Genomic DNA, 24,202 nt, shown 5'->3' with positions numbered 1-24,202 from the left:
TGTGGACTGTGCAGACACGGGGTGATCGTGCAAACTCCATACAGACAGTTGCCTGAGGCGGGAATTGAACCCGGGTCTCTGGCGCTGTGAGGCAGCAGTGCTAGCTATTGTGCCACTATGCCGCCCCAGCCCTCCAGTATCCTGGTAAACTTTCTTTGTACTTTCTCCAAAGCCTCCGTATCTTTCCTATAATAGGGCAACCAGAACTTGACACAATATTCCAAGTGTGGTCTCACCAGGAACTGTTGGAGCTGCAGCAAATCCTCGCAGCTCTTAAACTTGATCCCCCTGTTAATGAAGGCCAAAACACCATATGCTTTCTTTACAACTTTATCCACTTGGGTCGCAACTTTGAGGGATCTATGCACTTGAACATCAAGATCCACTGTACCTCCACACTGCCAAGAATCCTGTCTTTAATCCTATATTCAGCATTCAAGTTCGACATTCCAAAATGCACCATTTCACATTTATCCAAGTTGAACTCCATCTGCCATTTCTCAGCCCAGTTCTGCATCCTGTCTATGTTGCGTTGCAGCCTGCAATAGCTCTTGATACAATCAACAGTACCTCCAACCTTTGTGTCATTGGCAAATTTACTAAACCACCTCTCAACCTCTTCATCCAAGTTATTTATAAAAACTACAAAGAGCAGAGGCCCAAGAACAGAGCCCTGTGGTATGCCACTCACCACTGACCTCCAAGCAGAATAATTTCCATCTACAACCACTCTCTGCCTTCTGAAGCCAAATCTCCCCATATCCCATACCTCCTGACTTTATGAATGAGCCTACCATGGAGAACCTTATCAAATGCCTTGCTGAAGTCCATATACACCACATCTACTGCTCGACCTTCGTCGACCTGTCTCATCACCTCCTCAAAGGATTCAATAAGATTAGTTAGGCATGACCTGCCTCTCACAAAGCAATGCTGACTGCCTTTAATCACTCTATGCTTTTCTAAATTTTAACTGTAGTGTTTAAATAAATTGTATTTTGCTTAATGTTGAGTAGTTTGACCAGTTGCATTGCATCTGGAGCATGCAATTTACATTTGCCTTTAAAATAAAAAATGTTAGGGTCTAGACTACCACCTTAAAATACTTTGAATGGGTCTGGTCTAGTCTATAATAAGCAATAGTGGACGAGGTCAGATTGATGTAATGGGCTGTTTGTTTAATATCCGGTGAATGTAAAAATGTTGAAAGAGAATGCAATTCGATAATAGAGGCACACCACTTCAGTTCTTGCAAGTCAGGAACTCACTGTTACATGTGCTGTTCAAATGTGATAATTGATATCGTGGCCCAGAAAGAAGAGCTGAACACCTACTTCTCTGACAGGGCGTGGAGGTGCTGGTGGACGGGTGTTGCAGCTGGTGTCGGAGCTTTATCCTGTTTAACCACCGAAGGAGACTGCCTTGGTGGAGAGATGGCATTGAGGTTATATTTTCCAAGTGTGCTAATTTGGGATGTGCTTGAGAGAGTACTAGAGAAAGGAACTGCAGAAGTGATCAAAAAACTTGAAGTTCATAACCCTTCAGTTTGGGAGGTAGCTTATTTGTTTGTGGTGAGGTTAACGAATGTGACTGAGGTGAAGAAATTGAAGAAGATTGTCAGGTAATTTTTCATGGTAAAGTTAATTGAAGAAGAATCGGTCAGCAGATGGACTGAGACAAGTAAGAACATGTTTTAATTCTAGAAGGCTTGAAGGGTGAACAAAATACCACCTCAGGCAGCATAGATTTAAAACAGCTAATGTGCTTCAAGGCAATTCCTTCCCATCGTACATTTACTTTGATATCATGGCATCAGCCCAATATTTTCACTTGTGACAGCCAACTAGCCACCTCTGCTCTAATCTGCTATTTTCCAGTAGAATAGTATTGCTGTCTTACGTGGTCTTAAGTCATGCAACCTTTTCTTGACCTCCTTCCAATAGTTGTCTGAAATGTCAAGCTCTGTGACAGATTAAGTTCCTGCTCCTTTCACCTATTTGTGGACACTGTCCTGAGCTGAAAAGTTTTATTCAGAACGGCAGGACTTGATCAAGGAAGAAGGACTTGCAAATTTGTCTTTGAGGGTTTTTCACTGTCAATTTCACTGCTTGATAATAATAAAAAAATTGAGGGGATCTGATAGCCTAGTAGACAGTTAATCCAGAGACCTGATAATGTTCTGGGATCCCAGGTTTAAATTCTGCCATGGCAGATGGCTTAATCCCAAAAACTGGGATTAAGAGTCCAATGATGACCACCAAACCATTGCTGATTGTCAGGAAAATACCATCTGGGTCACTAATATTCTTTAGGGAAGGAAACTGCCATCCTTACCTGGTCTGGCCTTCATGTGACTCTGGACCCATTGCTCGTGGTGGACTCTAAACTATCCTCCGGGTAATTAGGGATGGGTAGCATATCCACCGATGTCCTTATCCTGTGAATGAATTTTAAGAAAATATTTGGTTCATTGCCTGAGATACGTTAAATAATCATCGTTGAAGAAATCACCTGGTTGAAAACAGCTTGTACATAATCATGTGCATCTATCATTTGGTTTCTAAGTAAAAAGGTCCTTTACTTTTTGTATAAAGATGTGGACCGTAATCTCTATTCCTTGGGAGAGTCACATTTAAAGTTAATTAAGCAACAAACAGTTTATAAAATTCTCTCCAGTTTGAACACCTTGTGTACTAAATAATCCTGATTTGGATTTGAAGCTCCAATGTTTACATTGCTAATTTATGAGCACAGAATAGATTTGGAACTGTCTGCCTGCTCTCATGCTCTCATGCACTCACCTTCTTCTCTGGGCACACAAACACTACCTCCCTTTCTCTCATTGTGTGAGTGCCACTTCTGTCTCCCTGGATCCATTCATGCCACTTCTTTCACCATGGGGTGTGTACATGCTGTCTCCATCTCCCCTATTATGTGTGGTTTATCTTTTCTCCCATCCGCAATGAGTACTTCTCTCTCTCACTTTCACTCACTTTACTCATTCTCTCTCTCTCTCTCTCACACGCTGTCTCTGTCGCATTCTGTCATTCACTCTTTTATTGCATAAATCCTTGTGTTTTCTGGAAAGATAATTTTTACACCCTGTCTGCAGTCTTGCCATCTTAAAGTGTTTAAACTAGTCACAATATTATAATTATTGTTTAAATAGTTATTGGCATAATCTTAACACACCTATAGTTATGAAAACTTGTATCATATTATTTCTTTAACCAAAGAGGAACGATGCCATATTATGGTTTGAAGTTAGTTGTTAATGTAGTTAATGCTTTGCAAGCTTTGTTTGTTGATAAAAAATAAAATTTTATTTACTTTTGCAGTTTGCAAATCCGGACTTTATGCAACCTATTTCAGACGTTGTTGATGAAGTAATACAAAACTGTCCAATAGATGTTAGACGTCCATTGTATAAGGTAATGTAAGTGAATTCTGTTTTAAAAAAGTGGTACTTATGCTGTTCCTTTAAGTGCTTCATGGGTCATAAATCTGGGATATTCTTATATTGCTGTACAAACTGATTTTTGTATAACTTCAAATTATATTGAAGTCTGTTCCAAATGCAAACTCCACATGAAATTAATCTCTTTCTTTTAGGATACAAGTGGACAACTGGAAAAAAATGGATTTCTGTTTTAGTTTGTGTTGCCAGTTTTCATCCTTGTTTACTTCTGCTAAAGGGGATGGCAACTCACCATTTATCAACCTGTATTATTCAAATGTGGGCTTTGTTGTACATTAATAGCCTACTTGACTGGAAGGGGATATGGTATCTGTGTCTGGTGACTACACATGTACACTTTGAGAATGGTTTGTAAATTAGACACAACAGAGCAAGTCTATCATTAGAATTCCCATTTCGTTAGCTTAGGAACACTGAGGTCAGCTTACTTGTTACACAGATTGCACCTTGTATACATCAGAGTCATTCACCAGGGAAACTTGCCAAATAGTTTGAGAAGTCAGCATTTTATATAAATGTTGAAGTTTACAGCCCAGAAGGAGGCCAGTTGATCTATTGTGTACGCCAACTCTTTGTGAGTGCAACAACAAACAAATCTGTCAAGACTGTGTACTATTCACAACCCTGTATCTTGTCTGTTTCTAACATATATCCAACTTCCCCTTAAAAGATGCAGAAGTCTTTTCCTCAAACATTTCCATCACCCAATAGTGCATTACAGAAAGAAGGTTTTCATAATAATTTGTACCACACAAATGTCAGACAATAATCTCCAATAAGAGACAAATCACTGACGCTTAACATTCAATGGTGTTACAGAGAACATAGAACATAGAACAGTACTGGCCCTTTGGCCCTTGATGTTGTGCCGGCCTTCTATCCTACTCTAACATAATATTAAATGACATAGGAGTAGAAATTAGGCCATTCAGCCCATCAAGTCTGCTCTGTCATTCAATCATGGCTGATAAGTTTCTCAACCCCATTATCCTACTTTCTCCCTGTAACACTTGATCCCCTTGACAATCAAGAACCTACCTTAACATCAGACTAACCTAGATACCCTTCGTTTACTATCTTCCATGTGCCTATCTAAGAGTTGCTTAAATGTCCCTAATGTATCTGATACTAGTACCACTGGTGGAAGTGTACCCACCATTCTCTAAAGAACCTACATCTGACATCTCCCCTAAACTTTCCTCCAATTCCCTTAAAATTATGCCCCTTGAGATAGATATTTTCACCATGGGAAAGAGTCTCTGCCTATCCACTCTATTTATGCCTTTCAACATCTTGTACACCTCTACCAAATCACCTCTCATCCTTCTTTGCTCCAATGAGAAAAGACCTAGCTCCCTCAACCTCTCTTCATAAGACATGCCATCCATCCAGACACATCCTCTGCATCCTTTCTAAAGCTTCTCCTCTGCACCCTTTCTAAAGCTTCCACATCTTTCCTATAATGAGATGACCAGAACTGAACTCAATATTTCAAGTGTGGTCTAACCAGGGCTCTGTAGAGCTGCAGCATAACCTCATGGCTCTCAAACTCAATTCCTCTGTTAATGAAAGCTTAGAAAGGTTTTATTGTTTATTTAAAATTTTATCGAGATTTATCTACCTATAGGCCTTTTCTGTGGTTCTGGAGACAGGTGATGCTTAGCAATACAGGTCATTCTCTTATAATGCATGTTTTACAATGCAATTTGTTTGTAATGTGATTGGTGAATTGGGGAACTTTTTTAAAAATGTGAACTTCCATAAGCTATTACGTGATTTGGTGAGATTATGAACAAAGAAACTTGAGATGGAGCGACTTCTAAGTGTGTGGATAGAAGATTGTTTGAAAAGCAATCTGGGACCACCTTGCTGACCTTACTGTTGATGTTTCTGAGGATGTTTTTAGAAATTATTTCAGGAAAAAAAATTGGATTTCAAGATTCTTCTCATTCTGCAGAATATATTAAGCCATCCTTCAATCATTGGTGAGCTTTCTGAAAGTGCTATTTCTACCTCCAAACACAACCTCTCTCATTCAACCCATATACCAGGATGCAAAAACTCGTTTTAAAGCTTATTATTTAAGGTGCACATTCGGAAAGCTGAATAATGAGGGGAATAATGAGGACAGTATTATGAATCAGGCCAGACCCCCTCAAAACATTTCAAGAAAGTAGTCCGGACCCTAACCTTGCTAGTTGTTTGAAGCAGGTGTAGAGTGGATTTTCGAGGAGAGATGCAGCTGGCCCAACCACTTAGTTTTAAACAAAACAGAATTTACTTTCAACATTACTGAATGAAACACAAAAAAGGAGAACAGAATATAGAATAACTTAACCTGTCCAAAAACCCAACAGACTATCCCAATTTAATAACGATGTTCCAAACTCTTGCAACAATCCTCATAAACACCCTCATGTTGCAGTTGTATAAGATTCTGGTGTGGCCACATCTGGAGTATTGTGTGCAGTTTTGGTCGCCATACTATAGGAAGGATGTGGAGGCACTGGAACGGGTGCAGAGGAGGTTTACCAGGATGTTGCCTGGTATGGTAGGAAGATCGTATAAGGAAAGGCTGAGGCACTTGGGGCTGTTTTCATTGGAGAAAAGAAGGTTTAGGGGTGATGTGATAGAGGTGTACAAGATGATTAGGGGTTTAGACAGGGTCGACAGTGAGAATCTTTTTCCACGTATGGAGTCAGCTATTACAAGGGGGCATAGCTTTAAATTAAGGGGGGGTAGGTATAGGACAGATGTTAGGGGTAGGTTCTTTACTCAGCGAGTCGCGAGTTCATGGAATGCCCTGCCAGTAGCAGTGGTGGACTCTCCCTCATTATGGGCATTTAAGCGGGCATTGGATAGGCATATGGAGGATAGTGGTGAAAATGTGTTGCTGGAAAAGCGCAGCAGGTCAGGCAGCATCCAGGAACAGGAGAATCGACGTTTCCTGAAGAAGGGCTTTCCTGAAGAAGGGCTTATGCCCGAAACGTCGATTCTCTTGTTCCCTGGATGCTGCCTGACCTGCTGCGCTTTTCCAGCAACACATTTTCAGCTCTGATCTCCAGCATCTGCAGTCCTCACTTTCTCCATATGGAGGATAGTGGGCTAGTGTAGGTTAGGTGGGCTTGGATGGGCGCAACATCGAGGGCCGAAGGGCCTGTACTGCGCTGTATTCTTCTATGTTCTATGTTCTATGTTCTAAACACCCCTTGACAAAAAAAGGTAAAATCAAACACAGGGTCTTACAGGAAAGAGAGATATGGCAGAGAGATTCAGCATGGCACACCTTCTTGGATCAGTAGTCTCAAAACTGACTGACTGCTTTTAGTGAACACCCAGACTGCTAAAAAACGAAATGCACCAAACCAAAGAGATTCTGATGAAGTGCTTTTGCTCCTCGGATACTGCCTGACCTGCTGTGCTTTTTCAGCACGACACTCTCAACTCTAATCTCCAGCATCTGCAGTCCTCACTTTCACCAATACAACGAAAAGCTGAGCTGGGAGAACTGGCCACTCCCCTTTCATTGTACAAGTGTTTTTTAAACTTGAAAGTTTTTTTGCCTGACACAGTACCTGTTAGCTATAATCAAATTGGCCCTAAAACCCTTCAAACCTAGACTTTTTGGAATCGCTACTTTTATGACTTCTCTGAAAACAATGCCGAGGACAGCATAACCTTGTTTAAGGAGCGACAATATCACAATAGTGTCCTTCAACTTTGGAAGAGCTTTAACATTAAGAATGCCATTGATATCATTGTGGAGGCCTGGGGTAATGTCAGTAAGGTCTGCTTGCAGAAACTTCTCACAGCTGATATACATCTTATTGCTGCAGGGAAAATTGAAGCTTGAGATGAAGATGATGAAGTCCAGGATGCAGCACCACAAGAACCTTTTACTTCTCTTTCTTCTTCTATCTTGAGGGAAGTTGAGAAGCAGTTACAGCCCTTAGAAGACAATGACTACAGTGCAGAACACAGCAGGAAAGTAATTTGTGGCATAAACTCTCATCTGGCATGCAATGAATAGCTTCTTCATGAAAGAAGAAAGATGGCAAAGCAGCAAAAATTAAATGTCTTTTTTAAGGCAATCTCTAAGAAACAGTCTGAAGACATTAAGCCACAGCCATCCACATCTGGACTAAATATTTTCTTTCATCATAATCCTGCACCCTCAACAACACCTGAAAGTAATGATGATGCTGATGGTGACCCACAGCCTTGTCTTAATACAGTACTGTAACCTAGCAACTGGGACAGCACTGTGGCTCAGTGGTAAGCACTGCTGCCTCACAGCACCAGGGACCCGGGGTTGACTCCAGCCTCGAGTGACTGTCTGTGTGGAGTTTGCACATTCTGTCTGTGTCTGCGTGGGTTTCCTCCCATAATCCAAGATGTGCAGATCAGGTGAACTGGCCACGCTAAATTGCCCATAGTGTTAGGTGCATTAGTCAGGGGTAAATGTAGGTAATAGGCCTGGGTGTGTTACTTTTTGGAGGGTCAGTGTGGACTTGTTGGGCCGAATGGCCTATTTCAATACTGTAGGGAATCGAATCAAACTCAGATAACTCTTAAAGTGTTAAATTAACTGTATTATTTCATTAAAATACCAATTTTAAAAATTACTTAGACTGTGCTATCATTTGTGTTAGGCTAACATAGAGTCATAGAGTCATAGAATGTACAAGATGGAAACAGACCCTTCGGTCCAATCTGTCCATGCCGACCAGATATCCCAACCCAATCTAGTCCCACCTGCCAGCACCCAGCCCATATCCCTCCAAACCATTCCTATTCATATACCCATCCAAATGCCTCTTAAATGTTGCAATTGTACCAGCCTCTACCACTTCCTCTGGCAGCTCATTCCATACATTACCACCCCCTACGTGAAAAAGTTGATCCTTTGGTCTCTTTTATATCTTTCCTATCTTAACTTAAACCTCTACGTCTGGACTCCCCAACCTTAGGGAAAAGACTTTGTCTATTTATGCTATCCATGCCCCTCATAATTTTGTAAACCTCTATAAGTTACCCCTCAGCCTCCGACGCTCCAGAGAAAACAGCCCCAGCCTGTTCAGCCTCTCACTATAGCTCAAATCCTCCAACCTTGGCAACATCCTTGGAAATCTTTTCTGAATCCTTTCAAGTTTCACAACACCTTTCTGATTGGAAGGAGACCAGAATTGCATGCAACATTCCAACAGTGGCCTAACCAATGTCCTGTACAGTCGCAACATGACCTCCCAACTCCTGTACTCAATATTCTGACCAATAAAGGAAAGCATACCAAATGCCTTCTTCACTATCCTATCTACCTGCAACTCCACTTTCAAGGAGCTATGAACCTGCACTCCAAGGTCTCTTTGTTCAGCAACACTCCCGAGGACCTAACCATTAAGTGTATAAGTCCTGCTAAGATTTGCTTTCCCAAAATGCAGCACCTCGCATTTATCTGAATTAAACTCTATCTGCCACCTCTCAGCCCATTGGCCCATCTAGTCCAGATCCTGTTGTAATCTGAGGTAACCCTCTTTGTTGTCCACACCTCCAATTTGGTGTCATCTGCAAACTTACTAACTGTACCTCTTATGCTCGCATTCAAATCATTTATGTAAATGACAAAAAGTAGAGGACCCAGCACTGATCCTTGTGGCACTCCACTGGTCACAGGCCTCCAGTCTGAAAAACAACCCTCTACCACCACCCTCTGTCTTCTACCTTTGAGCCAGTTCTGTATCCAAATGGCTAGTTCTCCCTCTATTCCATGAGATCTAACCTTGCTAATCAGGCTCCCTTGGGGAACCTTGTTGAACGCCTTACTGAAGTCCATATAGATCACATCTACTGCTCTGCCCTCATCAATCTTCTTTGTTACTTCTTCAAAAAACTCAATGAAGTTTCTGAGACATTATTTCCGACGCACAGTCATGTTGACTATCCCGAATCTGTCCTTGCCTTTCCAAATACATGTACATCCTGTCCCTCAGGATTCCCTCCAACAACTTGCCCACTACAGACGTCAGGCTTACCGGTCTGTAGTTCCCTGACTTGTCTTTACCACCCTTCTTAAACAGTGGCACCACGTTTGCCAACCTCCAGTCATCCGGCATCTCACCTGTGACTATCGATGGTACAACTATCTCAGCAAGAGGCCCAGCAATCACTTCTCTAGCTTCCCATAGAGTTCTCGGGTACACCTGATCAGCTCTTGGGGATTTATCCACCTTTAACCGTTTCAAGACATTCAGCATTTCCTCCTCTGTAATCTGAACATTTTGCAAGATGTCACCATCTATTTCCCTACAGTCTATATCTTTAATATCCTTTTCCATAGTAAATACTGATGCAAAATATTCATTTAGTATCTCCCCCATTTTCTGTGGCTCCACACAAAGGCCCCTTGCTGATCTTTGAGGGGCCCTATTCTCTCCCTAGTTACTCTTTTGTCCTTAATATATTTGTAAAAACCCTTTGGATTCTCCTTAATTCTATTTGCCAAAGCTATCTCATGTCCCCGATTTGCCCTCCTGATTTCCCTCTTAAGTATACTCCTACTTCCTTTCTACTCTTTTAAGGATTCACTCGATCTATCCTGTCTATACCTGACATATGCTTCCTTCTTTTTCTTAACCAAACCCTCAATTTCTTTAGTTATCCAGCATTCCCTATACCTACCAGCCTTCCCTTTCACCCTGACAGGAATATACTTTCTCTGGATTCTTGTTATCTCATTTCTGAAGGCTTCCCATTTTCCAGCCGTCCCTTTACCTGCGAACATCTGCCTCCAATCAGCTTTCGAAAGTTCTTGCCTAATCCCGTCAAAATTGGCCTTTCTCCAATTTAGAGCTTCAACTTTTAGATCTGGTCTATTCTTTTCCATCACTATTTTAAAACAAATAGAATTATGGTTGCTGGCCCGAAAGTACTCCCCCATGACACCTCAGTCATCTGCCCTGTCTTATTTCCCAAGAGTAGGTCAAGTTTTGCACCTTCTCTAGTAGGTACATCCACATACTGAATCAGAAAATTGTCTTGTACACACTTAAGAAATTCCTCTCCATCTAAACCTTTAACACGATGGCAGTCCAGGTCGATGTTTGGAAAGTTAAAATCCCCTACCATAACTACCCTATTATTCTTACAGATAGCTGAGATCTCCTTACAAGTTTGTTTCTCAATTTCCCTCTGACTATTGGGGGGTTTATAATACAATCCCAATAAGGTGATCATCCCTTTCTTATTTCTCAGTTCCACCCAAATAACTTCCCTGGATGTATCCTCCCTCAGCACAGCAGTAATGCTATCCCTTATCAAAAATGCCACTCCCCCTCCTCTCTTGCCTCCCTTTCTATCCTTCCTGTAGCATTTGTATCTTGGAACATTAAGCTGCCAATCCTGCCCATCTCTGAGTCATGTTTCCATAATTGCTATGATATCCCAGTCCCATGTTCCTAACCATACCCTGAGATCATCTGCCTTCCCTGTTAGGCCCCTTGCATTGAAATAAATGCAGTTTAAGTTATTAGTCCTACCTTGTCCCTGCCTGCCCTGACTGTTTGACTCACTTCTGTTCTCAGCTGTACCCATCTCAGATCGATCTCTTTCCTCACTATCTCCCTGGGTCCCAACCCCCCCACCCCACTTTACTAGTTTAAATCCTACCAAGCAGTTCCCACAAATTTCCCTGCCAGTATATTAGTCCCCTTCCAATTTAGGTGCAATCCGTCCTGCTTGTACAGGTCACTTCTACCCAAAAGAGATTCCAATGATCCAAAAATGTGAATCCTTCTCCCATACACCAGCTCCTCAGCCATGCATTCATCTGCTCTATCCTCCTATTCCAGCCCTCACTAGCTCGTAGCACTGGGAGTAATCCAGATATTACTACCCTTGAGGACCTCCTTTTTAAATGTTTGCCTAACTCTCTGTAATCTCGATTCAGAATTTCAACCTTTTCCCTTCCTATATCGTTGGTTCCAATGTGGACAATGACCTCCTGCTGGCCCCTCTTCCCCCGTGAGAACATTCGGCACCCTCTCTGAGACATGGCACCAGGGAAACAACACACCATTCTGCTTTTTCTCTGCTGGCCACAGAAACGTCTGTCTGTACCTCTGACTACAGAATCCCCTAACACAATTGATCTCTTGGAAGCCGACGTACCCCTTGTTGCATTAGAGCCAGTCTCAATACCAGAAACTTGGCTGTTTGTGCTACGTTCCCCTGAGAATCCATCACCCCCTACATTTTCCAAAACAGCATACCTGTTTGAAATGGGTATATCCACAAAAGACTCCTGCACTAGCTGCCTACCTCTTTTACCCTTCCTGGAGTTAACCCATCTATGTGACTGTATCTGAGACTTTCCCCCCTTCCTAAAGCTGCATCCATCACATACTGTTGCTGTTGCAAATTCCTCATTGCTTCTAACTGTCTCTCCAACCGATTCACTCGATCTGATAAGATTCGCATCCAACAGCATTTATGGCAGATATAATCCGCAGTAACCCTTAAACTCTCTTTAAACTCCCACATCTGACAAGAAGTACATATCACTGCAAAGGCCATTTTTGCCCCTTTACAATCTACAGACCCAGAAAGTAACACTGTCTTATTCCTCTACAAACACTACCCCAGGTTAAATTAATAGCTATGGCTTATATTTTAAGTTTAATCAAGAGGCTTATCTCCAAAAACATATAATCAAGAAAGAATCCACTGTACTCACTACTGCAGCCTTTCTCTTGGACAGGCTTATAACAACAATTAACTTATCTGATTCTGTGCTGTGAACTTCGCCCAACGGTTCCTCCAAGATTAGTTGTGAATTTCACTGTTTGTTAATTTTCCCAGATGCACTTCGATGTCCAGCAATACACAAATTCAACAGCAAAGGCGGTAACTGTGCAGGTTCTCTCTCTCTCTCTGTCTCTCTCCTGCACTGTCCTCACTGTCTGCTCTTCTCCCTTTTAAACTGCTGTTGTTTTGACTTTTCTTTCCAAAGTTCCAAAACAATGCAACAACGTATAAAACAGTAATTGCTGCTCCTAGAATTCGAGGAAATCACCTCCAACACCTAAAATACCTCAAAAAAAGGAGCATCTCTTACAGCCAGAAATTTTTCCTGTCCTCCATCTTGGATGGTATTTTGTTTCAATTTTTACGAATGTTATTGGTGGTCTGATCCCAACCCTGTTTTTCCGAAAGGCCCCATTATTTCTACTGCATGATTTTCTATAACATGAGGTCACACAGGAATGCAACAACCACATTATGGCAGAATAGGCTGTATGACCAATTGGAAGATTCTAGAATCTTATGAGTCATTATTTGATATGGCAAATAGTTATAGTAGTTCACCTCTCCTCACAATTAGTTAGAATTCTATGCTGTAGTTGACTAAAATGCCCTTTTCATAAGTGCCCACAACAGTCTCTAACTCTGACCTGTTACATCCAAAGCCTTTCCAATGTAAGCACAAGTCAGGAGTGTGATGGAGTACTCCAACTTGCCTCAATGAATGCAGCTCCAACAACAGTCAATATGATTGACACCACCCAGACTAAAGTAGCCCAATGGATTGGCATCACGTCCACAAAACTTCAGACTCTCCATTACTGATGCTCGGCAGCAGCAGCATGTAGATTGCACTGCAGAAATCCATCAAGGCTCCTCAGCCATCACCTTTCAAACTCATGATTGCTGCATCTGGAAAGCCAAGGTCAGGAAATACACAGGAACACATCACCTTCAAGTTCCCATCCAGGACAGTCTCCAAATTGACCTGGAAATATGTTGCAGTTCCTTCACTGTTGCTGCATCAATGTCCTGGAACTCCCTCCCAAACATCATTGTGGGTGTATCTCCACCGAATGGACTGCAACAACTTGAGGCTCTTTTGGAAATTCGCAGATACAATATTGTGGGGATAACTGAGACGTGGCTTCAAGTGGACAGGGCCTGGGAAATGAATATTCAAGGATACACGTGTTATCGTAAGGACAGACTGAAAGGCAGATGGGGGTGGGGTGGCCTTGTTGGTAAGGGACGATATTCAGTCCCTTGCGCGGGGGGACCTAGAGTCAGGAGATGTAGAGTCAGTGTGGATAGAGCTTCGAAATACTAAGGGTAAAAAGACCCTCTTGGGAGTCATCTGCAGGCCCCCAAACAGTAGTCTGGATGTCGGATGTAAGTTATATCAGGAGCTGAAATTGGCCTGTCGCAAAGATGTCACTACAGTTGTTATGGGGTTTTTTACATGCAGGTAGACTGGGAGAATCAGGATGGTATTGGGCCACAAGAAAGCGACTTTGTGGAGTGCCTCAGAAATGGATTCTTAGAGCAGCTGGTGCTGGAGCCGACCAGGGAGAAGGCAATTCTGGATCTGGTATTGTGTAAGGAACCAGAATTGGTCAGAGACCTCGAAGTGAAGGAGCCATTGGGAAGTAGTGACCATAATACAATAAGCTTCAATCTGCAATTTGAGAGGGAGAGGGTACAGTCGGAAGTGACAGTACTTCTGTTGAATGAAGGGAATTATGGAGCTATGAGGGAGGAGGAGGAGCTGGCCAAAGTTCAATGGTGCAATATCTTAGCGGGGATGACCGTGGAGGAACAATGGCGGATATTTCTGTGTATAATGCAGAAGTTGCAGGATCAGTTCATTCCTAAAAGGAAGAAAGATCCCAGGAGGAGGCATGGGTGGCCGTGGCTGACGAGGGAAGTAAAGAAACATATAAAGTTAAAAGAGAAAAAGTATAACATAGCTAAGATAAGTGGGAAAACTGAGGACTGGGAAGCTTTTAAAGAGCAACAGAGGATTACTAAGAAGGAAATACGCAGAGGAAAAATGAGGTACGAAGGTAAACTGGCCAAGAATATTAAGGAGGGTAGTAAAAGCTTTTTTAGGTATGTGCAAGGCAAAAAAATGGTTAGGACAAAAATTGGGCCCTTGAAGACAGAAACAGGGGAATATATTACTAGGAACAAAGAAATGGCAGAGGAATTAAATGAGTACTTCAGATCTGTGTTCACTTGGGAAGACACAAGCAATCTCCCTGAGGTAACAGTGGCTGAAGGACCTGAACTTAAGGGAATTTATATTTGCCAGGATTTGGTGTTGGAGAGACTGTTAGGTCTGAAGGTTGATAAGTCTCCGGGGCCTGATGGTCTGCATCCCAGGGTACTGAAGGAGGTGGCTCGGGAAATCGTGGATGCGTTGGTGATTATTTTCCGAGTTCAATAGATTCGGGGTCGGTTCCTGAGGATTGGAGGGTGGCTAATGTTATACCACTTTTTAAGAAAGGTGGGCGAGAGAAAGCAGGTAATTATAGACCAGTTAGTCTGACCTCAGTGGTGGGAAAGATGCTGGAGTCTATTATAAAGGATGAAATTACTGCACATCTGAATAGTAGTAACAGGATAGGACAGAGTCAGTATGGATTTATGAAGGGGAAATCATGCTTGACTAATCTTCTTGAATTTTTTGAGGATGTAACTATGAAGTTGGACGAGGGAAATCCAGTAGATGTAGTGTACCTGGACTTTCAGAAAGCTTTTGATAAAGTCCCACACAGGAGGTTAGTGAGTAAAATTAGGGTGCATGGTATTGGGGGCAAAGTACTAGATTGGATTGAAAATTGGTTGGCTAATAGGAAACAAAGGGTAGTGATAAACGGCTCCATTTCGGAATGGCAGGCAGTGACCAGTGGGGTACCGCAGGGATCCGTGCTGGGACCACAGCTTTTTACAATATATGCTAATGATATAGAAGATGGTGTCAGCAATAACATTAGCAAATTTGCTGATGATACAAAGCTGGGTGGCAGGGTGAAAAGTGATGAGGATGTTAGGAGATTACAGGGTGACCTGGACAAGTTAGGTGAGTGGGCAGATGCATGGCAGATGCAGTTTAATGTGGATAAATGTATGGTTATCCACTTTGGTAGCAAGAACAGAAAGGCAGGCTACTACCTCAATGGAATCAATTTATGTAAAGGGGCAGTACAGAGAGATCTGGGTGTTCTTGTACACCAGTCAATGAAGGCAAGCATGCAGGTACAGCAGGTAGTGAAGAAGGCTAATAGCATGCTGGCCTTCATAACAAGAGGAATTGAGTATAGAAGCAAAGAGGTTCTTCTGCAGCTGTACAGGGCCCTGGTGAGACCACACCTGGAGTACTGTGTGCAGTTCTGGTCTCCAAATTTGAGAAAATACATTCTGGCTATTGAGGGAGTGCAGCGTAGGTTCACGAGGTCAATTCCTGGAATGGCAGGATTACCTTACACTGAAAGACTGAAGCGACTGGGCTTGTATACCCTTGAGTTTAGAAGATTGAGAGGGGATCTGATTGAGACGTATAAGATTATGAAAGGATTGGACACTCTGGCAGTAGGAAACATATTTCCACTGATGGGTGAGTGCCGAACCAGAGGACACAGCTTAAAAATACGGGGTAGACCATTTAGGACAGAGCCCAGGAGAAACTTCTTCACCCAGAGAGTGGTGGCTGTGTGGAATGCTCTGCCCCAGAGGGCAGTGGAGGCCCACTCTCTGGATTCATTTAAGAAAGAGTTGGATAGAGCTCTCAAAGATAGTGGAATCAAGGGTTATGGAGATAAGGCAGGAACAGGATACTGATTAGGAATGATCAGCCATGATCATATTGAATGGCAGTGCAGGCTCGAAGGGCTGAATGGCCTACTCCTGCACCTATTGTCTATTGTCTATTGTCTATTAACTCAGAAAGCAACTTACCACCACCTTCTTAAGAGAAAGTAGGGATGGGCTCAGCCAATAACACCCACAACCTCTGAATTAAGAAAAGTCATATTTCCTTTATTCCAAACACTTATCGGTATAGACAAAACCATAAATCATAAGATTGCATTTTCAGGGAATAATGTCATCTTAAATGGTTTTGGTCATCCACGTCATTTACAGTTTTCTCCTGGATATATATTCTCCTTCCTTTTTCCTTAACCTCTCAAACTATGTTCTGTCACACTGACCCATATTTAATTTTCCCAGCTAACTATTCTGCAGGCCCTTTGATTGAATTTCATTTTATCCAGGTATCTGAATGATGTTTATAAAACATTGTAATAAGTTCTTTACTTTCCACAATCTTTTCGTTACTGAAACTACAATTTAGAATATTAATTGTTCTTTTGTGAAATAAAAATAAAGTGCTGGAAATACTCAGCAGATCTGGACCCACCTATGGAGAGTGAAACATATAGCGATTATAAGGAAGTCAGCCAGCTGGAGTTCCCTGACTGGGGGTGTTATCTTGGTTCAACCAGGGAGCCCTGGCTGACAGATATAAACAGGAGTGTCAGAGGTTCTGTTCACTCCAAGACAGGTTCTGAGGAAGCGAGACCAGTGTCAAGTATTATGCGTGCGTAAATAAAGAGTGACTTGGTGATGGAATACCTGCCTGTGTGGAGTTACTTCAATGGTAACATGAATGGGAATAATGTAACCATCCAAAAGTGCCTACCAACTGAAGTCCAACTGGACATCAAATTGGCAGTACAATTGGCTGTGTCATTGGAAAATGTGGCAAGTGGAGCATATGAGAGTAGAGTATTCCAATGGAAGTGGACACCCTTGCCAGTCTGGTTGAATTTGAGGAACATCACTTGAATGCAGGAAATTGCTTAGCCTCATTCAGCACGCATCCTGATTGGAGAGACTTTGGGTCAGCCCACAGCAAAACCCCAAAATATAGCCAAACCTTGACCAAACGATTAAAATTTTCTTCAAGATCCAGACCAGCAAGCCATCGTAGTTGCTGCTGATGTGCGGTTTTGAGATAGCAAAACAGTCCTATTAGACCTAACTTGATTAAGATAACTACTAAGCTGGTATCCAGGAGACTGCATACCCTGGAACGTCTACCTACATCTGGGTTGGGGCAGTTAAATTGTTTAACAATATCCAAATCAGAACCAATCAAAATAGATATCTGGTTAAATGGTCATCCAGTTCTAATGGAGGTTGATACCGGCACAGCCATATCAGATATCACAGAACCAGTTTTTAACAAAATTTGTTCTGGACTCCAACACTTAAGTTTCCGCAAGATCTTGGCTCGACTGAGAACCGATATCGGGGAACCATTACACGTTAAGAATTCAACTTAGATTTCACTCTCTTATAAAAAGTAGCTGGTTCAGTTACAGTGATTGTAGTAAAAGACTTAGGCCCAAGCTTGATGAGGCAAAATTGTTTGAGAGAAATTCACCGAGATTGGTTCAACATTTTTCAATTAGAAAATGGCTGCTTGAGTGAAGTCATAATGAAATACCTAGAAGTCTTCCAAGAACGTCTAGGAACTTTCAGAGGAGCCAAAACCACCTTGCATGTTGACCAGGAAGCAACTCCACGAGTTTACAAGGCCCGCCTAGTGCCATTTGCCTTATTGGCAAAAGTAGGGGTAGACATCAGAAGGCTGGAAAGTGAAGGAATTATTAAACCAGTCCAGTTTGCGGAATGAACAGCACTAGTTGTACCGATTTTGAAGCCTGATAGGTGGTTCATCTTTGTGGGAATTTTAAACAAACAGCAAACAACTTTTCACAGCTGGATAAGTGCACAACTGCTCTGATAGAGGATTTATATGCAAAGCTGTCCTTCCTGAAGCTTGACATGTGCCATGCTTAATTGCAATTGTGTTTAGACAAGAATTCCCAGAAGTATATTGCAATTAATACCCATAAGGGTTTATACCAATATATGAGTCTGCCATTTGGGGTATCATCAATCTGTTCAATTTTTCAGTGGATGATGGAGAACGTTATGCAACGTCCACCTTAGGTCACCATTTATTTAGATGATGTGTTAATAACAGGGAAGAACAGCAATGAAACTTTAGAGAACTTGGACATAGACCTCAGACATTTCTCTGAGGTAGGCATATGCCTTAGAATGGAAAAATGTGTGTTCCAGGTACGCCAAGTGACCTACTTGGGCTACAGAGTTGACAAGATTGGGTTACACCCATTGGAAGTTACAGTGGGGGGTATCAAAGGTGCCCCAGCTCCCACATCTATGCAGGAGCTTAAGTCTTTCTTGGGCTAGTAAAATATCATGGAAAGTTCCTACATAACCTGGCCTCCATCCTGGCACCTTTGCATCAACCTAAAAAAAGGTCAGCCTTGGAAATGATCTCGTAGCCAATCCAAAGCTTTCAGTGAAGTGAAGAAACAATTATCATCCTCTAACATATTGGCACACTATGATTCCAAACAAGTTCAGGTATTGACATGCGATACCTCTCCATATGGCATTGGGATGGTATTAGCTCATAGGTGGCCCAGTGGAGAGGAATGCCCAATTTGTATGGAGTCAGGAAGTTCCACCAATACCTTTTTGGATGGAAATTTGAGATAATAACAGACCGCAAACCCCTACTTGATCTTTTTAAAAAGGGCAAGGCAGTACCACTCACAGATTCAGGCTCTAATACTAAGTGCCTATAATTACAAATCAGAACACCCATACAGGAGACCAAGTAGCGATATAGATGCATTCAGGTGTCTCTCAGTTTTAGATACACCACTGGTGGTATCATCAATGGAAGAGTCTGTAATGGTTTTAAATTTTCAGTAACTTGCAGTCACAGTTGACAATATTAGCATTTGGACACAGAAAGAACTGGTCCTGGCAAAACTAGAACAGCTGGTGGTGATGGTGGATATCAAAGTGCCGTCACAACCAGAATTGAAACCTTTTTAGACCTGAAGAGAACTGCTTACAGTAGAGGATGGCATTTTGTTACATGTAGCAAGAGTGATTGTCCTGAGCCAAGGTCACTGCTAGATATTGGCTAAACTCTACCAGGGTCACCCAGGGGTCGTAAGGTGAAGATGTTGGCAAGAAGTTACATCTGGTGAACTGGCTTGGATGCTGACATAACTGCATTGTTGGGGCAGTACCCAGAGTGTCACCAAGGACAAAAATTACTGCCACCAGCTCCCCCACATTCGTATGAATGGCTGGATAAATTTGGACATGGTTACACATTGACTATACAGGTCCTTTCATGGGCTCAATGTTCGTAGTCATTGTAGATGTCTACTCAAAATGGTTGGACATGCTTAGAATCCATTCGTCAAATACGGGGACTAGAATAGAAAAGTTGCATTCATTTTCTTCAATACACAGGGTCCCGGTCGTGTTGGTCACAGGTAATGGTCCATCATTTACCAGCTGGGAATTTGGCTATTTCCTAGAGTTGAATGGGATTCGGCAGCACCATACTATCCATCATCCAATGCTCTGGCAGAAGAGGCAGTCCAAACTTAGAAGGCAGGCTTGAAGAAATAGCCTGCAGCTTTACTTCATACAAAGTTGTTCTGATTTTTATTTGATTATAGGACCATCCCACAGGCAACTACAGGGATAGCACTGGCAGAGTTGCTAATGGATAGAAGAGTCCATACCAAGTTAAATCTGATCTTCCTGAACCTGGGGGTGAGGGTGATATGGCATTCCGAATGCCAGAGCCAGACCCAAGACTCTGTCAAGTGAGAGTGCTAGTTTATTACAGAGATGACGTTTGGTGTAAGAACCATGGCAATGGCCCTGCATGTGTAAGATGCATAGCTGACATAAGCTGAAAATGTGTTGCTGGAAAAGCGCAGCAGGTCAGGCAGCATCCAAGGAACAGGAGAATCGACGTTTCGGGCATAAGCCCTTCTTCAGGAATCTCCTGTTCCTTGGATGCTGCCTGACCTGCTGCCCTTTTCCAGCAACACATTTTCAGCTCTGATCTCCAGCACCTGCAGACCTCACTTTCTCCTCATAGCTGACATAAGGTCAGGACCAGTGATGTATAAATTTTGGGTCGGTGCAATGGTCCTGAGCAAGTATGTGGACCATATGCAAGTTGTGAACTTTCAACGGTGCGGGAGCAAAAGGTGCTTTGCTTCTTGGTGCAGTTGGAAAGATTGCCAGGCTGAGGCAATTTTGGTGCAAGAGGTGAGCTCCCGTCCGTTACACACCACCCATATCGGAAATCAAGTTGGAGGAACCTGGTCTAGTGCTAAAATGTCCCAGGAGGCTTTCCAAGAAAAAGGACTGGCCTATGTCTTTGGACTCAGAGGAGGAGGGAATGTAGTAATCATAACAAGGTCAGCCAACTGGACCTCATTTGAATATGAGTTCCCTGATTGGAAGTGTTAATTTGGTATAGTGAGGGAACCCTGGCTGACAGAGAAAAAGAGGAGTGTCAGAGACTCTGACACTCTGGTGCTGTTTCTGATGAGGCTTGCCAGAGTGTCACAAAGCTGTTCCTTTTTCTAAAATCTGTTCCTTTTCTCAAGGAATTTGACCTTTGTTTGTTCAGACGAGTCATAAACCCCTCAGGCTCTGATTAGACTGATTTGGTACAGAGATGAAAGAGTTTATTGAGAGGCCTTCTGTTTATATGTAAACAGATGAGACTTCAGATCAAAGTGATCATGTTTTAGAAGTGATCTGTATAATGAAAGGGGGGGGGGGGGGGTGGTCAGTCCTAGAAACTGAAGTTTGAGTTAGGGAGTTCAGCAGTGTATTGTGTAAAGAAAGGCTGCTAAACTCTCTCCTTCTGCTCTTCTAACCTTGACCTGTAAGCTTTTTTTCATTTTTATTGTGTTTAAGGGAGTTTGCTTATTGGGACTGTTGTATATATTCAGAACAGCATAACTAAGTCTAGTTTGGACAGACTGAGCTCTGTATAGGTTCTTTATTCTGTTCTTTGTGTTTCATTGTGTAATTTTGTGAATAAAGTTTTGTCTGTTTTAAAACCTGGTAGTCAACCTAGCTAATTTACTCCAGGTAACCTTCACTGTACATTTACCAAAACAAATTGCAAAGTTATGATCTGGGCTGCCCGCTTAAGAACGTTTTGAGTGGTCTTGCCTTGTCCATAGCAGATTGAGGGCTCTTTGCAGGATTTTAAGCAGCAAGTGTTAGTTGCTAGTGTCTTTATTTCGGGTGTTGGTTTGGTTGGGTAGTAAGTTTGGGATAGTAATGATTCTTCCAGTCACCAAAAGTTTTCTGGAAGTGGATTTGGTGACTTTGGAAGTTTGCAAAAGCTGAATAAGACCAAGCTGCAGGAATTAGCAGACAAGCTGGGATTGGAGCTGCCTCCTTCTGTGAAGAGAGGAGAGATAATTACAGTAGTAGGTCAGCATTTAAACCAGCTGGAAATACCATCAAAATCTATAGAGATGGCAAAAATTCAATTGCAAACTTGAGTTAGAGGTGAGAGATAAGGAAAGGGTAGCAAAAATGAAACAGTTTGAGTTCCGGTTAAAAGCAGAAGAAAAAGAAAAAAGAACGGAGGGTTTTAGCAGAAGGGAAAGAAAAAGAGAGAGAGTTTGAACTTTGGAAACTGACTCGTAAAAAGGGAAGTCAGATTAAAAGGCCGGAGATAAAGACTGAAGGTAACCTTCGCGAGGAAGTAGTGCAATCTCATATGGAAGAGCAGAGAGTTAAAGTGGCAAAGTTAAGCAGCTGATGTGACTGATGATAATGGGCTGGTCCATAAAACATGGTTTGGCTTCCAGAATCAATTTCAGTCCTTGAGGGATAGAAATAGGGGCAAAGAGAAACCCTCACATGGAAAGGGAGAAGTAGATCTCAGTGAAGATCATAAGGATAACTTACCACAGGGTAAAAAAGAAACCCTTGAGGGGGACAAAGAAGTTAAAAAGCTCTGGTGTTTTCATTGTAATAAAGTGGGCCACACGAAATCACAGTGTTGGTGGGCTAGGAGAAAGCCAGATGAATGAAAATAGGACAAGCTGGATGTTTTGTTGGCATGGTAACAGAAAGCCCAATGGAAGCTAGAAAGAGGTTGATTAAGGAGGAAGTGCCCGATCTGCTAAAAAAAGTACATGCAAGGGTTAAATTTATTCACATAGGCCAGGAGTAACAGGTAAAGGTGTTATAATATTAAGGGACACAGGATCCTCTCAATCTGTGATGCTGAAGGATGAGGAGATATTATTCCTGAAGGACTATTGCCAGAAAAGGTACTGGTAACAGAAACCCATGGTAAGACAAAAAGCACTCAATTATGTAAAATGAGGCTAAAGTGTTCAAAGTAAAGTGGATAATTTATTGTAGGAGTACTGGACAAACTCTCAGTTCCAGGAATACAATTTGTCCTTGCAAATGATATAGCTGATTCACTGGTAGGCGCGCTGCCTACTCTAGTTGGAAGGTCAGTGGAGACTCAAGCAACTGAAGAAATGCAGGGCGTTTATCCATGGCACAAGCTGAAGCAGGCTAGTTCAAAAGGCGCAGATAAGGAAGCTGACATAGCTTTATCAGAGACTTTTTAGATGGAGCTTGTTGCTGCAACCATTTAATTTGACATTTGTGCATGTGGCAGGTCGCACAAATGTGATTGCCGATCCATTATCAAGACTTGAATGAGATACGGAGGCATTCGGTGACGGGTGTACCATGGCCTGTATTTGCATGTGGTTGTGCATGTTTGCATGTGTATAGTTAGTACAGTGTTTATGTGTGTTTTAGATTACTAACCAGTTTGTTTTTGAAGGGTTTTAAAAATGAAACCATCTTTTGATATTGATGGTTCATCTTTTTTTAAGGGTGGGGGGAGGTGTTACAAAATTGGTCCTTTTCCTAAAAGCTGTTCCTTTTCTCAAGATAATGTGTCCCTAGTTTTTTTCAGAGGGGTCATAAACCACTCAGCTCTGATTAGACTGGTTTGGTACAGAGATGAAAGAGTTTATTGAGGGCCTTCAGTTTATATGTAAACAGATAAGACTTCAGACCAAAGTGATCATGTTTTAGAAGTGATCTGTATTAAGAAAGGGGATTGGTCAGTCCGAGAAACTGAAGTTTGAGTTAGGGAGTTCAGCAGTGGACTGTGTGAAGAAAGGCTGGTAAACTCTCTCTCCTTCTGTCCTTCTAACTTGGACCTGTAAGCATTTGTTTCATTTTTACTGTGTTTAAGGGGATTTGCTAACTGGGACTGTTGTATATATTCAGAACAGCATAACTGAGTCTAGTTTGGATAGACTGAGCTCTGTAGAGGTTCTTTATTCTGTTCTTTGTGTTTAATTGTATAATTTTGTGAATAAATTTTTGTCTGTTTTAAAACCTGGTTGTCAACCTAGCTAACGTACTTCAAATAACCTTCACTGTACACTTACTGAAACAAATTGCAAAGTTATGGTCTGGGCTGCTTGCTTAAGAATGTTTTGAGTGGTCTGGCCTAGTCAAGGACTTTATACATGTAAATGAAGGGTGACTCAGCGATGGGATAATGGCCTCCGTGGGGTTATTTTGAAATGGAGAAGACTTCTCTTTTTTTCCCACAGAGGGAAACATGCAGGCAGTCCCCAAGGCTCAAAACATATATCTCTTGTTTAAAACATAGGTGCACTCTGATTACTGCTAGCTGCCTAAATGGATTTTAATTGAGTTTGTTTTACAAAGAATCATGTTGTAATTAAACTGATAGTAGTATTTGAGATTGTATTCCTGAAGTAAACCTCTATTCTGCACATCTATGTAAAGTCACTGGATCAGAATTTATATTACAGAGTAGATCATTAGGCCCAACTGGTTTATGCTTGTGTTTAGTTTCTTACAAGCACACTCCGCCACCAGCCACCCACCCACATCCCACACTACTTTTAACCTTATCAACGTGGCCATTTATTATTTTCTGTCTCCAGCTTCTTGCCTAACCTT

The 24,202-nt window shown here is 42.1% G+C and overlaps 1 protein-coding gene and 1 long non-coding RNA gene across 8 annotated transcripts in view; one reads left to right on the top strand and one right to left on the bottom strand.

The window, feature by feature from the left end:
- The window catches only part of LOC148150012 (uncharacterized), a 141,663-nt gene that overhangs the window by 62,321 nt on the left and 55,140 nt on the right, over positions 1-24,202 (bottom strand). For both annotated transcript variants that reach the window (XR_015757274.1, XR_015757275.1), the window contains exon 2: positions 2,335-2,437. This is a non-coding gene — a long non-coding RNA (uncharacterized LOC148150012). The remainder of the gene's footprint in view (positions 1-2,334; positions 2,438-24,202) is intronic.
- Positions 1-24,202, top strand: part of LOC122550120 (actin-related protein 3B) — a 182,743-nt gene that overhangs the window by 137,926 nt on the left and 20,615 nt on the right. For 5 of the 6 annotated variants that reach the window (XR_006311742.2, XM_043690732.2, XM_043690731.2 and 2 more), the window contains one exon: positions 3,339-3,431. Coding sequence is in view for 5 of the 6 variants with exons in the window: in XM_043690732.2 (XP_043546667.1) it covers positions 3,339-3,431 (93 nt within the window). In the remaining variant the exon portion in view is untranslated. Of the gene's footprint in view, positions 1-3,338; positions 3,432-7,314; positions 8,020-24,202 lie in introns of those variants that run through there. The other variant, XM_043690735.2, reaches the window with a different exon arrangement.

This window comes from Chiloscyllium plagiosum, unplaced genomic scaffold, assembly GCF_037043375.1.
Source record: "Chiloscyllium plagiosum isolate Xiang-an unplaced genomic scaffold, Cpla_swu_hap1 HiC_scaffold_5, whole genome shotgun sequence".
NCBI classification, from domain to species: domain Eukaryota; kingdom Metazoa; phylum Chordata; class Chondrichthyes; order Orectolobiformes; family Hemiscylliidae; genus Chiloscyllium; species Chiloscyllium plagiosum.
This window is presented reverse-complemented; position numbering and strand designations above follow the sequence as displayed.